The 17,500-nt window shown below is 37.0% G+C and overlaps 2 protein-coding genes across 2 annotated transcripts in view; both read left to right on the top strand.

Moving 5' to 3' along the window:
- LOC137614606 (uncharacterized) overlaps positions 1-16,977 on the top strand; it is a 67,629-nt gene extending 50,652 nt beyond the window's left edge. The window contains exons 3-4 of the mRNA XM_068344310.1: positions 9,266-9,826; positions 16,502-16,977. Coding sequence (XP_068200411.1) covers positions 9,266-9,826; positions 16,502-16,547 — 607 coding nt within the window. The 3' untranslated portion in view covers positions 16,548-16,977. The remainder of the gene's footprint in view (positions 1-9,265; positions 9,827-16,501) is intronic.
- LOC137627883 (2',3'-cyclic-nucleotide 3'-phosphodiesterase-like) overlaps positions 1-17,500 on the top strand; it is a 356,880-nt gene that overhangs the window by 318,025 nt on the left and 21,355 nt on the right. The gene's annotated exons all lie outside the window — the stretch shown is intronic.

Genomic DNA, 17,500 nt, shown 5'->3' with positions numbered 1-17,500 from the left:
CATAATTCAGTCAGGCTTATCGTTCACGGAGACAAAGCTGTACGCACGGCCTTTACTACGCATGATGACATCACTACTCCCCCGCCATCTCTAAGCATGATAGAATTTCTTCACCTAGGACAGCATGAACTCGAAAGCAGCTCCTGATTATCTTGTTTTGCCTAGATCTCCCTCCTTCTATGAGTGTGTTTAGTGGAAGTCCATATATGTCAGATTGTGCTGATAAGATCGTTCTGCTCAGGAAGTATCTCCAATTAGGGCTATGAAAGCCTCTCTGCATTCCCATCAGAACCATAGAGTAGAGCATGCCATTCACCCTCGTACTGAAGCAGCCTTATTGAAAGACACTTATTACCAGTCTCCAGTTTGAGATAACAAGCAAGGCCTGCCTCATACGCTTAGGGGTCTTTGGTAGAGGTCTCCTCATAAGAGTTCCCACGACGTGTCAGAATTTTAATGACATACCAGGTAGTAGGTTGGCCTGGGCACCAGCCGCCCGTTGAGATACTACCGCTAGAGAGTTATGGGGTCCTTTGACTGGCCAGACAGTACTACATAGGACCCTTCTCTCTGGTTACGGTTCTTTCCCTTTGCCTACACAGACACCGAATAGTCTGGCCTATCCTTTACAGATTCTCCTCTGTCCTCATACACCTGACAACACTGTGATTACTAGACAATTCTTCTTCACCCAAGGGGTTAACTACTGCACTGTAATTGTTCAGTGGCTACTTTCCTCTTGGTAAGGGTAGAAGAGACTCTTTAGCTATGGTAAGCAGCTCTTCTAGGAGAAGGACACTCCAAAATCAAATCATTGTTCTCTATTCTTGGGTAGTGCCATAGCCTCTGTACCATGGTCTTACACTGCCTTGGGTTAGAGTTCTCTTGCTTGAGGGTACACTTGGGCACACTTTTCTATCTAGTTTCTCTTCCTCTTGTTCTGTTAAAGTTTTTATAGTTTAAATAGGAAATATTTATTTTAATATTGTTACTATTCCTAAAATGTTCTATTTTCCTTTTTCCTTATTTCCTTTCCTCACTGGGCTATTTTCCCTGTTGGGGCCCCTGGGCTTATAGCATCCTGCTTTTCCAACTAGGGTTGTAGCTTAGCATTTAATAATAATAATAATAATAATAATCTCTTTATTAGGGGTTAAGTCAGACTGTTCGGCTATGTCCATCCCCAAGACTTGGTAATGCTAAGCTGCCCTATATCTCCTAATCCTAATAATGCTTCAAAGTCTGGTATAACAAATCGTGCTTTACCCAGAATTTTAGATTGTCAGACAGACTGAACGTTCAGAATAACAAGTCTGAACATGCCTCTGTATCTACGTGTGGCGATGTCACTGTATGCACCACCATCCCAACAAGTGAGGTAAATCCTCTGCATCTTGGGCAGGTCAACAGGCCTGAATGGGTTTTCACTCCCAAATATCATGATGTCATAAAATGTGCCGCCATTTTCATGCGTGAGAGTATTCCTCCGCAACTTAGTAATGCTAAAGCTCAACATATCTCTACTAGAACCCCATAAACTTGTTTAAGATCAACACAGGGTTGGTAGAGCTTCACCCCACTACTTTAATTGTTCCCTCCCCTCCCTGAGTTTTCTAAACTTCTGGTTAGGACACGGAATGAAAAAGCCTCGACTTATGTTGATTTGTGGATGATCTCCATATCATTTGCTGGAGCTGGAATGGCAATGGTCGAGAGAAAACTACAACTTGCAATTGACAAAATTTTTATGTGGGCTGATATGAATGAGTTCAAGTTTAAAACAAACAAAACTACTATTGTCTATTTCTGTTGTATCTGGGGATTACATCCAGATCCGGATATATACATGATAGGTCAACGGATCAAATGTATAGGTGAAGCTAAATTTTTAGGATTGATTTTTGATTCTAGGCTTACATGGGTTCCTCACTTAAAGGCGTTGAAAGCTAAATGTCTTGAGGCACTAAATCTTTTAAAAGTATTGTCCCATACATCTATTTTAAGATTATACAAGACCTTAATTTTTTCCAAAATTAGTCATGGGTGTGAAATATACTTCTCAGCCACCCCAAGCCAATTGAAGATGATAGATTCAATACATCATGCTGGTATCAGGTTGTCCAGAGGAGTGTTTAGAACCTCGCCTATCCCAAGTCTCCTTGTTGATGCTATAGAGTTACCTCTAGAACATTATTGAATGTCTTCCATTATTCGGTATTGGTTTAGGTTACAAAGACTCCCTAACTCTTTAGCCTTTCAGACTGCAAGCCTTGTAAGGCACTCAACATACTTTGAGTTGCACCCAAAATCTCCTCATCCTTATGGCTTTCAGGTAAAATAATTATTAAAGTCTTGATATAATTAGAGATAAGGTGCTTCCATTTAAGATATCATCAACCCCTCCGTGGAAATTACCAGATATCTTTTTGTAAATATTTTATTGGTGTTAAAAAAATGACTGAATTAGAAGCTAGGTCTCTTTTTATATAACATGTTGAAGAACATAGGGAATCAGCTTTTATATATACCGACGGCTCCAAATCTGATGCTGGCGTTGGTTTTGGAGTATATAGTAGTTCTTTTAACTGTAAAGGTGCACTTTCTCCAATATCTTCCATATTTACTGCTGAATTATATAGCATAATAACCGCTATTGAGAAAATAGCGGTAAAAGAGGAGGGCACTTTTACCATTTATAATGATTCAAGAAGTTTCCTTCAAGCTTTAGAAGGTTTTAATTCTTGTAACCCTTTAGTTTTAAAGATTTTAGAGTGGCTTTTAATTATTGGCCTAAAAGGTATAACAGTTCGATTTGGCTGGGTTCCAGCACACGTAGGTGTGTCTGGAAATGAAGAGGCAGATTCACTGGCAAAGAGTTCTGCAGCCGAATTGCTACCATGAAGGTATCCCATTCTCTTTAATGATTTTTTTTTTTTACCAGCAATTAAGAATTCTATTTATAACAATTGGCAAAAGCATTGGGATAGTTTAACCGAAAATAAGATGAGGCAAATTGCGATTGTTATATCCCCTTGGAGGTATAATGGGATGCCCTGAAAATGGGAGATTACTCTTTGTTGTCTCCGCATTGGTCACACTCGGATGACACGAGTTTCTGCTGGCTGGGGGCTGACACCAACCATTTTGCGACGACTGTTTGATACCCTTGACAGTGAGTCATTTTTTGACTGAATGCCCCACTTGTAGCATAGAAAGAAATAGATATCTATTCGAGGCTTGTGGTGAGGATGGTAGGTTCATCCTTGCCAAGATCCTTGGATATGATGTGTCGTACAACGCTAGTGGTATTTTTAAATTTATATCAGAAACAGGTCTTCTTAAGGTTATTTAACTTTTATAATATATATATTTTTCTGGTTTTAATTGAATATTCTTTGAATCTTTATTTATGATAAATAATATCGACGTCAATGACCTTCGATGTCAGAATGCCAAGGAGCTTCAAATCATTTATTAATTGACGTTGATAGCAACCTTTGTTTCATGATAATGGCAAACTTATTAATCAACATGATCAGCCATACACTAGCTCCTGGCTTGTTTTTCATAATGCTGAAATCATGCGTTCTACAGAATGCCATTTTATCTATGGTAGATAATTCCTCGTAAGTACAGAAAACAGATAAGGGTTCAAGGAAAGTTTCCCTCTTCCTATGAGTCACTCCCCATCTAACACAGATGAAGTGACTTTCGGTAGACGACTTAGACGTGGCCCACATCATGGGCGTTCTATGTGGCAAAATTTTGGTAACTCTTTTGCCTCGTAAACTGAACTTTGAGAGACTTCATTTCTCCCGCCTCACACTGCGTTGCTAGAGGTCAATTTTCTTATAACGGGAGTAAGCTGTACTCCTCCCGTTCCTTTTCTACCTCCTTTTCCCATCACAATATGAATGACGGAAGGGAAAAGAAGGATGTCATTGGAAGAGTTAAAAACTCAGTTATTGTTGAAACCAAACAACCAAATTAGGACATCATCATAATTAATGACCCTCTAGAGAACCTCTATGCTCACGCTAGTACTAGTGCTGCTGATGTACTCCCCCTTGAGGTCCCGATGCCAGGCTTAGAAGCCTCGCACTTTATTAACTGTTAGCATAGATTACATCTCCACTAACTATTTTGATGAGGATTGCAATTTAATGAATTAGTCCCCAGCTTTAGACGGCCTCTTTCGCAGGTGTATCCTAATTCCGGTTGGGGGCAGGAAAGGAACCTGGTTTGAGCCTTCAGTTCCCTCAGCATTGTAGTATTGGTTGACAAACCTTTGGGAGGTGAGAATTCTTTTAGGGCGATTGTTACCCCAAAGCTTCTACTAGGGTATCAAATTTGAGGAGAAGACTACTTTTTCAAACCTTTACCCCTGTTCAGAAACGATCGTGACAGAAATATGGGGTGTTTCAAATATGGGCCGTTTTATATCTAAGAGTCTGTAATGCAGCCAGCCCAACCCAGTGACTGTCAGAAGACTGACCATTAACAGAGTCCCCAGCCTTTTTTTTTTTTTTTTTTTTTTTTTTTGTTTTTAGAAGGAATGGTCTTCCTCAAAGCCAGATATCTTGGATGGCAGAACTTGACTTCTCCAGGAAAATAATTACCTGTTCTGAGAAGTAATGTCTCCGCTAGATACAATTGTATCCTCAGTATGAATGGTGTTAAGCATCAGAGTGGACATGATAATTAAGAATATAGCTAAATTTTGAAGTCGGAAACTTGACCTCCTGTCTTTCTTGTCCATCAGTTAAACTGGACTTTGGTACTTCCTCTCCATTTCTAGAGTCTAGAAAGCCTCTCCAGGAAAGATAAAGAAGTCACTTCGTGATAAAAGACTTTTAGAGCAAAAAGATATGACTTTACTCCTGTCAGGCGAGGCAATGGAAGTTTACAAGTTGGCCTAAATTAGATGCCCCCTAGCGGAATGAAGTCCTCACTATCTATGAGTAGGAACCAGGTATGGTTATGAAAGCTGTCCTCCATACCTCCTAACAAGGAAATCTTTGCCTTAAATAATTTCTTCTCACGAATCGTTTAATTTTGCCAGATATTTTTTTAGCCACTATTTTCACCAATACTATGGTAATAGTCAATGTCCTCCTGTCTTGATTCCGGAGTATAAGACCAGGAGATTTAAGGGAGTCAGATGGATACCACAAATTCTTATGTATAAGAAACGGTCCTCGGTACTGGAACTCATGATAAGCCCGAGAAGACCGTCAGACCGAGTAAGCTATCACTCTTAAACTAGGTTGCAGTAAGTTTGCTTGATATATCACAATAGAAATCTAACTGATGTCTTCCCTAGGAAGAGTTTAGTCAAGAGAACGTGGACTATTCAGGTTAAATAAAACCTTTATACTCGGGGATACTCTAGAGTTTGGAGCTTTTCCAAAACTTCTTATTCTCGAATATGGATGGTTTGAAAATTTTGAGAAACATCCCATATCAGTCTTTCAAGTTTAGATCTATATCTGGAGCTTGAAGCAGGCCTTGTTTGAGATAGATGGAACTCTCCTCCTCAGAGGAAATATCGACGCCCTCGTTACCAAGGTATCTAGAGGACAGACCTGTCTCCCAGGAGAACACCCTCCCCTCTTCCTATTGAGTTATGAGAGGAAGGGACTTATTATCTCACGAGATTGTCATCACAATCCCAGACAGGAGGGGTTAAGTCAAGGATCTGACACTTTTTCCCTTGGCTTTACTATATTACTAGCCAAGGAAATCAAGTCTACAGTACCTCCAGGATCTTGTTACCCAGAAAGCCAATTCAGAAAATGCTATATTTTTGGGGGATACCATATTCTCAATTTGATAATGAAAAACCAGATCCCGAAAAATTTCAGTTGGACTTCACAATCATGTCTCTCAAGAAGTATTTATGAACAGGGTGCTTCAACCCCTCTGCCCAAAGATACCATGTATCCCCTTTCATTTGGTGTCCACAGATCAGAAGTAAAGTTCTTCATCCTAGACATGATCACCTTATTGGTCAAGACCTAACCTGAAAACTCAATATCCTCATGGGAAGCGTTGTCAGGCACCCCCCCTCCTCTCGATTACATTGCACCAGTGGACCTGCCACTTTTTCCCGTTTCTAGTTCATTGAACAAAAACCAGACTCTAGTTGGAAATAATATCAGATTTAACTCTCTCACGATCTTGTCTCTGAAAGCGGTTGCTGGCTATGCAAACAACTAGTTACTCTGTCCTGTAAAGCAGTAGAAGATTTCTACGGGAACAAATATCTGGAGACATGTTTGCGAGCTCTGGCCGCTCCAAAAGAAAATATTCAGAAAAATTTTCTCTCTCTGGTTAAGATAAACTATCAAGAGAGCCTATACATCCTCGGGAAGTGTTGCTAGGGCCCCCCCCCCCCCCTCGAGCACATGATATATGTGGGCTTGCCACAACCATAGCATTCTGCAAAACCACTTGGTAGTACAAGTCCTCAAACACCACTTTGTTTGCGAGCTGTAACTGCTCCAAAAGAAAGTATTCAGAAACACACTTTCCTTCTGATTAAGAGAAACTATCATGAGAGCCTATACATCCTCAGGGGAAGCATTGCTAAGAGCCCCCCTCAAACACATGATACATGTGGGCTTGCCACAACCTCAGCATTCTGCAAATCTACTCTGTAATACAAGGCCTCAAAGCTGGTGAATGGAAGGGAAACCCCACCTTTACTGACAGTTATCTTAAAGATGTCACATACAGGTTTTTGAACACCCTCTCAGTAGGTATTATGGTTGCAGCGCAACAAATAATCTGTCAGCTCTCATGGAACATGTGCCGGTTCTAGCCTCAGGCCTAATTATTCTCTGCATTATATGGTATAATGGACAGAGGTGGATGGTGATCTTGATTGGACTTTAATCCTTCCATTGGTTTTCAATCTAATGCAAGTAAGAATACCTCGAATTTCTTTAGTATTTGATGATATACCGAAATTGCATATTTATTATGTAACACTTGATGTTCATACCATTTCACCCCTGGAAAACTTTTTCTTGTCTCCTTACGAGCCAGCTACTCTGTTCACTGGCATTTCTCTTTGCTCTCTTGCTATTGCTTATAGTAACTGTATCAGAGAGGATGGGTATACCTCTCAATGTCACTGAGACCTTACTCCTGGAAAGAATTTTAACCTGAACATTGAAAGTACGGTCTTGCCTCTTTACAAGCCAGCTACACTGTTCACTAATGATTCTTTTTTATATCTTGTTATTACTTATAGTAATTGTATCCTTCAGAGAGGAAGGGTATACTTCTTAACTTCATGAAGACTTCCTGCCTCCTAAGGAAAACTTCTATATAACTGACTCAAAAGTTTGTATCTACGTAGGAATAAACTACAAATTTTGATACATTTTGTATTTTTCCTCACTATACACACCCGAGTCATTTACCAAAGTTCCCACCTCAACCGCCTCGCAATTTTTTGACCAAGTGAGTGTTGTGAAGAGGCGAGGGGAGCAAGAACTCTCTTGCTCCCTGTGCATGCACTATGGTTGCCCAGCAACAAAGCATGGTGCAATCAAACCAATTTTTTGATTGGCCATTCATAGAAAATATGACTAGAAATAACCCTATATAGATGACTCAGATTTGTATAGCTAGGAAAATTGTATTAAAACATGTTGTATGTATAAATTTTTTCTGGTCATACAGAGTTCTTCTCATCCCTCGGGTAGGGGGAGAGAGAATAGTCACTCTTAGTGATAGGGTGATACGTGTGTGTGCATATTGAAATATTTGGCCGTCATTTTTGACTGATCACATACACTAGTAGTACATAATTGTTTTTTACATGAATGAAAATATTTTTTTTCCCCACTGATGGACTGGATAAAATTACTTGTACTGTACCAATATTTGTTGTAGCGTAATGTTGATCTTTCCACTTTATAAGAGTATTGGTAAGATTTTGAGTTTAGTGAAGTTGGAAATGAATTTAAGGAATGGTAAAATAAACTAAAGTAAAGCAAGTGAATGAATGTTGCCAAAATTGCAATGATACTTATGTTACTTTATCCTCTTTTTGACATGCTAGTCATAGTGGACCCATTATCTTGAGATACAACAGGTAAGTGTAAAAGTATTTGTGGAATATATATGTATTATTTGCTACAATAGAGTGGACTGGATGCATATGGTAGATATTTTATGCAAAATTTATTATGTAATATCTGGATGTAATTTCCCCACAACATGCTTTATGCCAATTATCCATCAAGTATGTCATGGTATTTATTTTTTATTTTTACTATATTCTTTGTTAAATCTTTTACATTATTGTAAAAAGGTATTGTATCAAAATATATATTAGATCTGGTAAAGAAGGATTTGGCAGAGGTTGAATATTCCTTCTTTCATAGTGACAGGTGGTTATTTACTGTGTGCACTGTTTCTATGTTATGCCATGAAGAAATTCTGCTCATAGGTGCTTTCAAGTAAATGATAGTGCAAAATGTTGACAGAGTAACTGTGCTAAACTTCAAATGTTTTCGTCAAGTAAGGTTTTTGAAAAATCAAAGGAAAATGATATGGTTGTAAAGGCTGACACTGTTGTTAAATGAACAAAAAGACAGAACGTTTATAGGTCCTGATGTAAAAGTCAAGGTCTGCAAGATTAGTGCAGTTTTATTTATATCTGACCGTTAAATTGATACAAAACACTTAATATTCAGTTATTTGATTCAATTTTTTAAACTTTACATGAGGGTAATCTGGGTTATTTCAATTTTTTTTACATTTTGATTTGGGTGATATATTCACTCATTAGCTTAATGGTTTGTAACTTTGGTTCATATTTTAGATATCTTCTTAGTTCTTAGTCAAATACCACATCTTTAGTTTGGAATCAAAGGAATTATTTTATCAAAAAGGATGTTTGTGATTATTAAAACAAGTTTTAAAATGCAGATTTATTTTTCAGAACAGTATTGTACCAGGTAATCATGATAAGAATGAAATGATGTCCCCATGATTTATTAATTGAATGGGTATTGCTTTTGGTTTCATGTACAAAATAATTGTTTTAAATTATTGATTTGTTGCAAGCTGCTGCTTTTGCGTTTGATTGGATATGCAGATTACTCTCTCTTTTATATTGTACTACAATTATTATTCTTATTTTATTGGGTGTTATTTTCTTTAAAGGAAAAACATTATGTAAACGGACCACTGCAGTTCATTCATGTTCTAGTGTTGTATTTTTCAAAATATCATTGATGTATTCAAGGCATACAACTCCATCAACACAACTACCACCACCACCACCACTGCCTCCTCCTAGAAGTTCCTCTACCAATGCATCTAAAGGGCCTGCAGCTCTGTCTTACACTTCCTCGTCCCCTAGAAACTTAATGGTACCAACAGTGATGGTTAGTAGACCCAAGTCTCATGACTCCAATCTCAGATCTGCTGATCAGCATCCTAGTGTAAACTTGACTGAAGGCAGTCCAAACCTTTCAAATTCCAACTGCAGTGGGATAAGAACAATTTGTCCTGCCAGACACCAGAGTTTATCACCTGCCAGATCTCCGCAAAACCTGTCACCAGCCAGACCTAGAAATTTATCTATAGGGGGTCTTCAGAACTCCTCAGGAGAAATACAGAACTTTCATTATGGTGTTTCACAGAATCAACCAACTGGAAACCATTCAAACATGCGAGAACAGAAAAAGAAGCATCTGATTCTACATTTGCCGCCACCCCACAATCACCCTCCTCACCATCACCACAATCAGCATCACCGTCATGGCATCCATCATGATGGCCTAAGGGAACGTGGCCATAAGAGGTGAACGGAAATTTGTCATGGCTTTGGGATTTCCTGATTAACTTTTATTAGAAGTTATGCCTGGTGTTTTGGTTCTGGTATTTTTACATAGTGTGAAGTTAATGCAAAAGTCATTTTATTTACTGTAGGACAGAGCTTCATTTCTAGTTTAGCTTACACTATTTATAACTAATGGTATAATATCCTTGTAATTGTCATCAGTCTTTCAATAGTTAGGGAGGAGACCCTCTTTCAAGCAGGTATTGTTGAGGGTAATCGGCGCCTCAGGGACATTATTTTATAGAAAACCTTTTCATGTTTCTTTTACTTTTTTTCATTGTTGCTGTATTCTGCCAGTAATTCTGCACATCACATCATAGGTGGATAGATGTAAAACATTCATTGAAAAACTGCTTGTTTACTTCGAAACAATGTACATGAATGCAAATATGATCTAATGTCTTTAGAAAGTTTAGGGAATAGTTCTAAGATCATTTTACAAGTCATAATCAGGTGTTACTCATTGTTGCAACATTTCCACCAGTAAACTTTTACTCTGTTCATCATAAGATACGATGTAATACTGAAGAGCTGATGCATCCACTATTTATGTAAAATTTGTGGTAGGTCTTGGTCAGTGGATGGGGTTGTGGGTAGGGGTGTTTTGTTAGCTGATGTTATCACATGGGCACAAGAAGTACTGTACCTGCTAATATTAGCCGAGATGGGAATATGGCTAGGTGAGCTGTTATTGTAGTTGTTAATCACAAGGTAGTTGTCGGAGTTGGTGATGGATTCTGAGATAAGCATTGGGTCACTTAACCTGCTTATATTTGTGTCAGCTGAATATTCCAGTTGATTACTGGAGCATTCTCTGGGGGTGACAGAAGATTAGGCGTGTTGTTATCTTGTTTATTGTCATTCTCCTGGAGTTCATCGAAGTCAATAGGGGTATCCATAGCAAGGGTTAGCCAGCTCTCCTTTGTCAGGTTGGCAGAAGAAACATTTCTTGTCTATTATTCAAGGTCAGTTTCTCCTGCTGGGTTGATTGCTTCTAAGATCAGAAGTTGCCTCCTATCAGGGGTGCTGCCTATGACTTGTGCTAGTTACAAGATTTCTGTGTAATATCCCAATTATGTGCCTGTATGAAGTAGGCTTTGATGGCACCTTGCTGGACATAACAGGAAAAGACTGTCCTGTCACATCCGGCAAGGCGTCATCAAAGCCCACTTCCTACAGGCACGTGATCAGGAAATTATGAATGAAAATATTGTAACTAACAATGTCTTGGGCTACGGAACACCTGAAGAATAACAATGAAAAAAATAACAACCTGCTTGATCTTGTCACCTTCTGTGAACCCTTCAGCTAATTACTTAGAATATCCAGATGACACAAATGTAAGCAACTTATGGGACCCGATGCCTATCTCAGCATCCATTACCAACTCTGACAACTACCGGGCCAGATTCCTGTCTAAGCTAATCCTATCAGGTACTACTACTTTTGCCCTTGTGATAACATCAGCTAATGAAACAACCCCCACCCCCCCAACCAAGACCAAACACAAATTTCACATAAATAGTAGATGAATCGACTCTTCTCTTCAGTATTGCATTGTGTCTGATGATGAACAGAGTAAACGTTTACTGTTTGAAACATTGCAATGAATAACACCTGATTATGACTCCAAAAATGATCTTGGAACTCTCCCCTGAACTTTCGAAAGACATCAGATCATATTTGTATTTAGGTAAACTGTTCTGAAGTAAAGAAGCAGTTTTTAATGTATGTCTTTATATCAACCCACTTTTGGTGAGATATGTAGAATTACTGGCAGAATGCAGCAATAATGAAAAGAAAACTATAAGAACCATTGGAAAGGTTTCCTAAAAAATTAATGTCACTAAGGTAGCAATCACCTTGAAAAATACCAGTCTTTCAGTACTAAATTTTCAGTGGAACGCTTAAGAAACAGCATTGAAGCCCTAAATAAAATGACTTTGTATTTGTTATTTTAACCATATTTTCAGTATCTGGTTTTGTGACTGGTTTTTGCAGAACTAATTTTATGTGGTTGTTTGAACTTGTGTATATACTTCAGCTTAAGATTTTTATGCAGTACACAGTTTATCCTGTTTTTATTTATCTTCCTTTTTATGGATACAATAGTTGATAACAAACTGATAGAATTTATTTTGAGTTTATCATACAAATTGTGTGATTTTAGATTAAGGGGTAAAATTTTTATATGATTTGCATGTACAGTATATAAATGTGATTGAAAGTAAAAAGCAAAATAGTAGGATTTGATTAAAGGGATTGGAAACGGTATGTTTTATATTTATAGTATAATGGAGAATGCATTATCATATGAATTTTTAAGATTCATTTTTTTTAGAATCAACCATTCCCATTTTTCTTGAAAATTTCATGGGGTCCAGATAATTCTGTTGGCACAACTATATTTCTTTAGCCTTTATTCAATAATTGTTCCTCTCTGGCTTTTCTGGATCTTCTTTTTTCAGGGCAGCTACAGTAGTTTGTGATAACAGCACCTCAAAACAATGATATTAAAGTAGTTTTGAAGAAGGGAAAAAACGTATTTTTTGGGGGAAATGCTGTGTGGTCTTCATGGACTTTAAAGAGTAGAACAGGAAATCCAATATGACGTGATTACCATAGAAATATTTTATCCCCTGCTTCAAGACCTGAGTGTCAATGTGTGAAACACAGACTCAGTGTGTATAGAGGAGACCCTCAAGTTCACGCTATTTTGAACTTGACACAGCACCTCACTAACTGAAGGTTGTCTGCTATGAATGACATCATGCGGGGCATCCTAGAAAAGAACCATCCTCTTAGTTATCAGCGGCATATCTATGTTGCAACAAACCCTCCACTACCATTCATGAGTAGCCATTCTTGTGGTAACATTGTATCTGGTTGAGTATTTTTGTAACTTTCAAGATTAATATGAAGCCGAATTCAAGTGTTTTCTTCTTTTTAAAGCCTAAGTAACAAATATAAAGCATACCTTGTATATGAGCCCGCATTTGAGTAATCATGAGTTAGTTTACCTTTTGTTGGTGGGTCACCAGCATGGTCAGTTTTGTTAACATTCATGCATGTCTGTCCCCTTCCAGTAGCATCTTGGTTCATGCCCTCCATACATTTGTTGCTGTGTTTCTTATAAATTCATAGTACATTCCGTTATACATTAACTGTCCACGACATGGAGTCTCTTACTTTGTAATGGTAGTAATGGTAAAAGGAGGGTTGTTGATTGCCAGTGCCATTCAGAAACTTCATTTGACGAGTCGGTTAGTTCCAATTATTACATCAAGTTATGGATTACATATAGGTTATCATAATCTTTATTGGAGGTTGTTTGTCTGGGTTAATGGTGAATATTACATATAATTGTAACTGTATTTACAGTACTTGGTATTGGAGGGTGAGAAGAGAGGTATGATAGAATCATATATTGTGCAATTTTTTTTTCTTGTTTATTTAAGAAGGGGAAGGCTCACATTAGTTATAAATATTCATTGGGTCTGTTATATTGCCAGTGTTCAGAATTGTAAAGTAAATTTCTTATGCTCTCTTCTTTGAGGATTCTTCTACTCTCAGGTACTGAAATTAAGAGTGCATGGTGAATCTCCATCCTTCGGTTCTTCATGACAGGGATAAAATTCTAATTTCCCTGGATGTTTTTGAAAAGCTTTGTGTCATACTTTTGACAAGCACAGCTAATTATGCATGCCAATTAGTGTAATGTTTAGGAAGATTCCTGCTCCTGCTTATCTTATTCCTTCAACTTGATGGAGCATACTGTATTAGCTCATCCATTTTCATTTCATATGTTCCAGCTTGTTGACATGTGTTTTATGCTTGAGACACTTAAGTATGCCCTGCAGTTTGCTGGGTTATCTTCAGGAATTTTGCTGAAGATTGATTGAATGGTGGTTCACCAGTTTTGGATTTTACTTCAAGACCTCAAGACCTGTTTGCATTTTTATGTTGGCTTTAGTAGACTTTATTTTGAGGAATCCAATGAATTAATTCTCTCCAGAGTTGCTGCTTCAGTAGAAAGGAACTGAATATGCAGCCTTTTTGGATTGATCCAACAGGTCTAGGTGTGTCTTGTATTTCAGAGGTCCTCTAATGGACTTGTACAATGAAGTGGCTTTCCTTCTGACTTGGTAATACTACTCCAGTCAATTCTTTAGTGCAAGACAAAATTAAAAATTTGTGATTATTTTCTTTGATACAAGTCTACTCTTAAAGATTTTTTTTCATTGATGATATATCGCAGCCCTCCACCCATTTTCAACCAAAGTTTACTTAATAATTTCAATTCCATGGAGCATTTTTATTCTGTGAATATCAAACAATTTTGATACTTTTCTCCTTTCGGCTTTGGTAGATCATCATTATGTGAAGTCTGCTCATTTGGTTTTACTACTATCCATACCACTTGGATTCGTCAACATCTTTAGGAAAAGATTGCATTCCTACTTCTATGTGAGTTCACAAAGCTTTTGGGTCTCAGTTTGTTGGTCCTATTGTTGTATCAAGATGAGCTTCCTCTGCATAGAGTTATCTTCCCCATCCCATTAACTATTGTAGTTGGGTATAGTTTTCAAATGGACACTACATAAACATGATTATGGCATTACATGTTAATTCTTAAATTCCTCTGATTTCCAGATAAGTATTCCAGTCCTATTCTTGATTCCTTATTCTACTTTGAATCTTGAATTTTTTTTTTACAAAACTTTGCTTGGGAGTCCCCTGTTACTTTTAGGTCTTTTTTCATCTTGTAAGCATTAGCAGTTCAACGTGCCTCTGTCTTGAGTTGCTATATAGTCTTAAGTTGAACAAATTTATGAGGTATCAAATTAAATTTTTCAAAAACATGTGCATCTTGTTCATACCTTATTAACCCTTTTACCCCCAGGCTATTTGGAAATTTCCAACCCTTAACCCCCAGGGGGTTATTTTTTTCCCAGCACATTTTGCAGTATATTTTATTTAAATTGTTCTAACAGGATTAATTTTTGTCACAGAGAGGTCAGGTTGGTCTCATTCTCTTGGAAAATGCCTGAATTTTCTCAAAAAATGATAAAAAATATGAAAAAAAAAATTTTATAGCATTTTTTTTGCAAGGACGTACCGGTACGTCCATGGGGGTAAAGGGATGGCTTTTGTGAAACGTACCAGTATGTCCTTTGGGAGTAAAAGGGTTGCGAACAGTATAGTTGAATATCAAAGTGTATATGTTAGTCCATGAAAGTTTCTTGATTCTTTTTTTCATTTTGTAAGTGAAAAGATTTGTCTGAGATTCCTGTGTTTACATGAAAGCCATGTGTGAAGTAATGGTTTGCATTAAAACTTGTCTTATTAAAAAAATGCTTAAATATTTAGTTAAATTTGACAGAGTAATTCACCTTGAAAACCAAAAATTCTGGCCCTTGAAAGAATTGAGTTGTACCACTAATACTCAGAGTTGTAGGACTCTTGTAAAACTTAGAAAATGAGGAAACATTTTGATGATGTATAGCACTCAAGTCCCCTCCCTAATGAAAAAAAAGAGGTATTGTGAAAATTTTGGTGTATATGAAGATAATATACTATTTCAACATTTCCAAAGATGTTTTGTTAATGTTTTGAATTGTGTTTAGCATTGCTTTGTTTTTTATTTAGCATGAACTCTATAATAATTACTGTCATCTTGATAACAATCATCACCCAATCATTAATATTTTATTGTTTTATACTAATGGGCATGTGGTGTATGGGTAACTAACTTTTCACCTTCACAATATATTATGAGGGATATTTGCTTTGTGTAACCAACAATATATTATACAGTAGTACAATATTCTTTCTTAAATTATATAGTTGTTTATTTTAGAAATAATTCCAGATTATTCATAAAAGACTTGGAATTTATGACAACTAGTGAAGTACAGTAATATATTAAACCGAGTCCATTTGTTGTTATATTACAGTATTGTATTGACCTACGACAGTAGCCTATTAAATGTTTATCAAAGTATTTGTGACATATTGTTCATATCATAATGGACTAAAGTGGTTTTATCAATTTTTAGAAATTGTTACTGCATGTGTCTTCCATATTCAGAAATATTTTTTTTTTCTTTTTTTTTAAATATCTGAAGTAGTTTTGCTTCATCTTTGTTTAAATAGTTGAATTGATTTGTGTTGCAAGAATCACAAGAACTGCCTACAAAATATTTCTTGTAATTCTTTGAATATCTTCAGGAATGAAAAATTACAAGAATTGTTTTTCTAAGACAGTTATCTGATAAAGGTATCCTCTATGATATTAGAGGCTGGAATTGCTTTGATGCATTGCCTTGGGGCCAAAATTGGAGGATTTACCTGAATCACTCGCCACGTCCATCCCACAATTTACTGGTCTATTGCTCACCTACATTGCTTCATATATTCACTTATTTTGTTTTTATTGTTAACAACAGTATCATGTTATGCTACTATATTAGATGCTGACAATTTGAAATTTTATGTCACTTCAAGTCATTTGGCAACCCTGGTGGGTAATGTGTGCAATCACTGGAAATTGCGACCACTAAGGAAAAATGTTCAGTGTGTTTTATGTGTTGATCGCAATTTTAGGACCAGTTGCTCTTCTCATCTCTTTGTTAGGACTGACAAGAAAATATCCATCATGGCGCATTTAGCATTGACCTAGCACATGCCACGTTCCACCAATTGACCTGAGACCATAAGATTTCCTAGATGCTGGCACATCGAACTATGCTATTCCCATTGCGATCGGCCCAGTTGTTTTGCTTCCAGATCTGAAAGTGCTTGAAGACACCCATATACTAACATCTTGGGCTCAACTTTTCTTTCGCCACCGTCTCAATAAGAAATTTCCGGATCTATTCTTCAAATTTTGAATGAGTGATTGATTGGTTCTAAGGGCCACGATTAAGATTTAAGTGGCTTATATAGTAGTAGTGAACCCAATACTTTAGATTGTTTTACTTATTTATTTTAAAAGTTGAACACGGACATTAAAAACAGTAAGAAAATATAATGATTATTCTCCCTAGATTAGATACATTATTATTTGATATACTGAGCAAGAATTTTCATTCTCTTTAGGATATAAACAGCAACTTCATGATGAAATGAAACAAAATTATAAAACTGAAATTTGTGATATACTATGTTGAGTTGTGAGCTTCCTGATGATATGTCAGAATGACCATCTGCTTTGAAAATTTGAGGTACTTGTAATGATATCAAGAGAGGATGAAGGGAATTGGATTTCTTTAGTTCACAAAATGTAATTACCCCAAGTACCTGGACGTTTTTACAAATGTGGGAACACGAAGAATCTCTTAGGGAAAATAAAAATAGGGCGTTCACTAAGAATAAGGGCTATTTAGTGGGAACAATTCGAATTCATGCCAGGATAGGTGAGAATGGAGAAATATAGAGGAAATCAGAAGGGACCATATTGGGTATTTGTTGATTTGGAAAGAAATCATATGAATGAGTACCAAGGGAAACTTGTGTGGAGATGAATGAAAGAGAAGGGTGTTTCTGAAGAGTATATTTGTTTGGTTCATGATATGTATGCTGAGGCAACCACAGAAATAAGAAGCTAGGTTGGAACTACTAAAAATTTTTAGG

The sequence above is a fragment of the Palaemon carinicauda genome, chromosome 2 (genome assembly GCF_036898095.1).
Source record: "Palaemon carinicauda isolate YSFRI2023 chromosome 2, ASM3689809v2, whole genome shotgun sequence".
Classification (NCBI taxonomy): Eukaryota; Metazoa; Arthropoda; class Malacostraca; order Decapoda; family Palaemonidae; genus Palaemon; species Palaemon carinicauda.
This window is presented reverse-complemented; position numbering and strand designations above follow the sequence as displayed.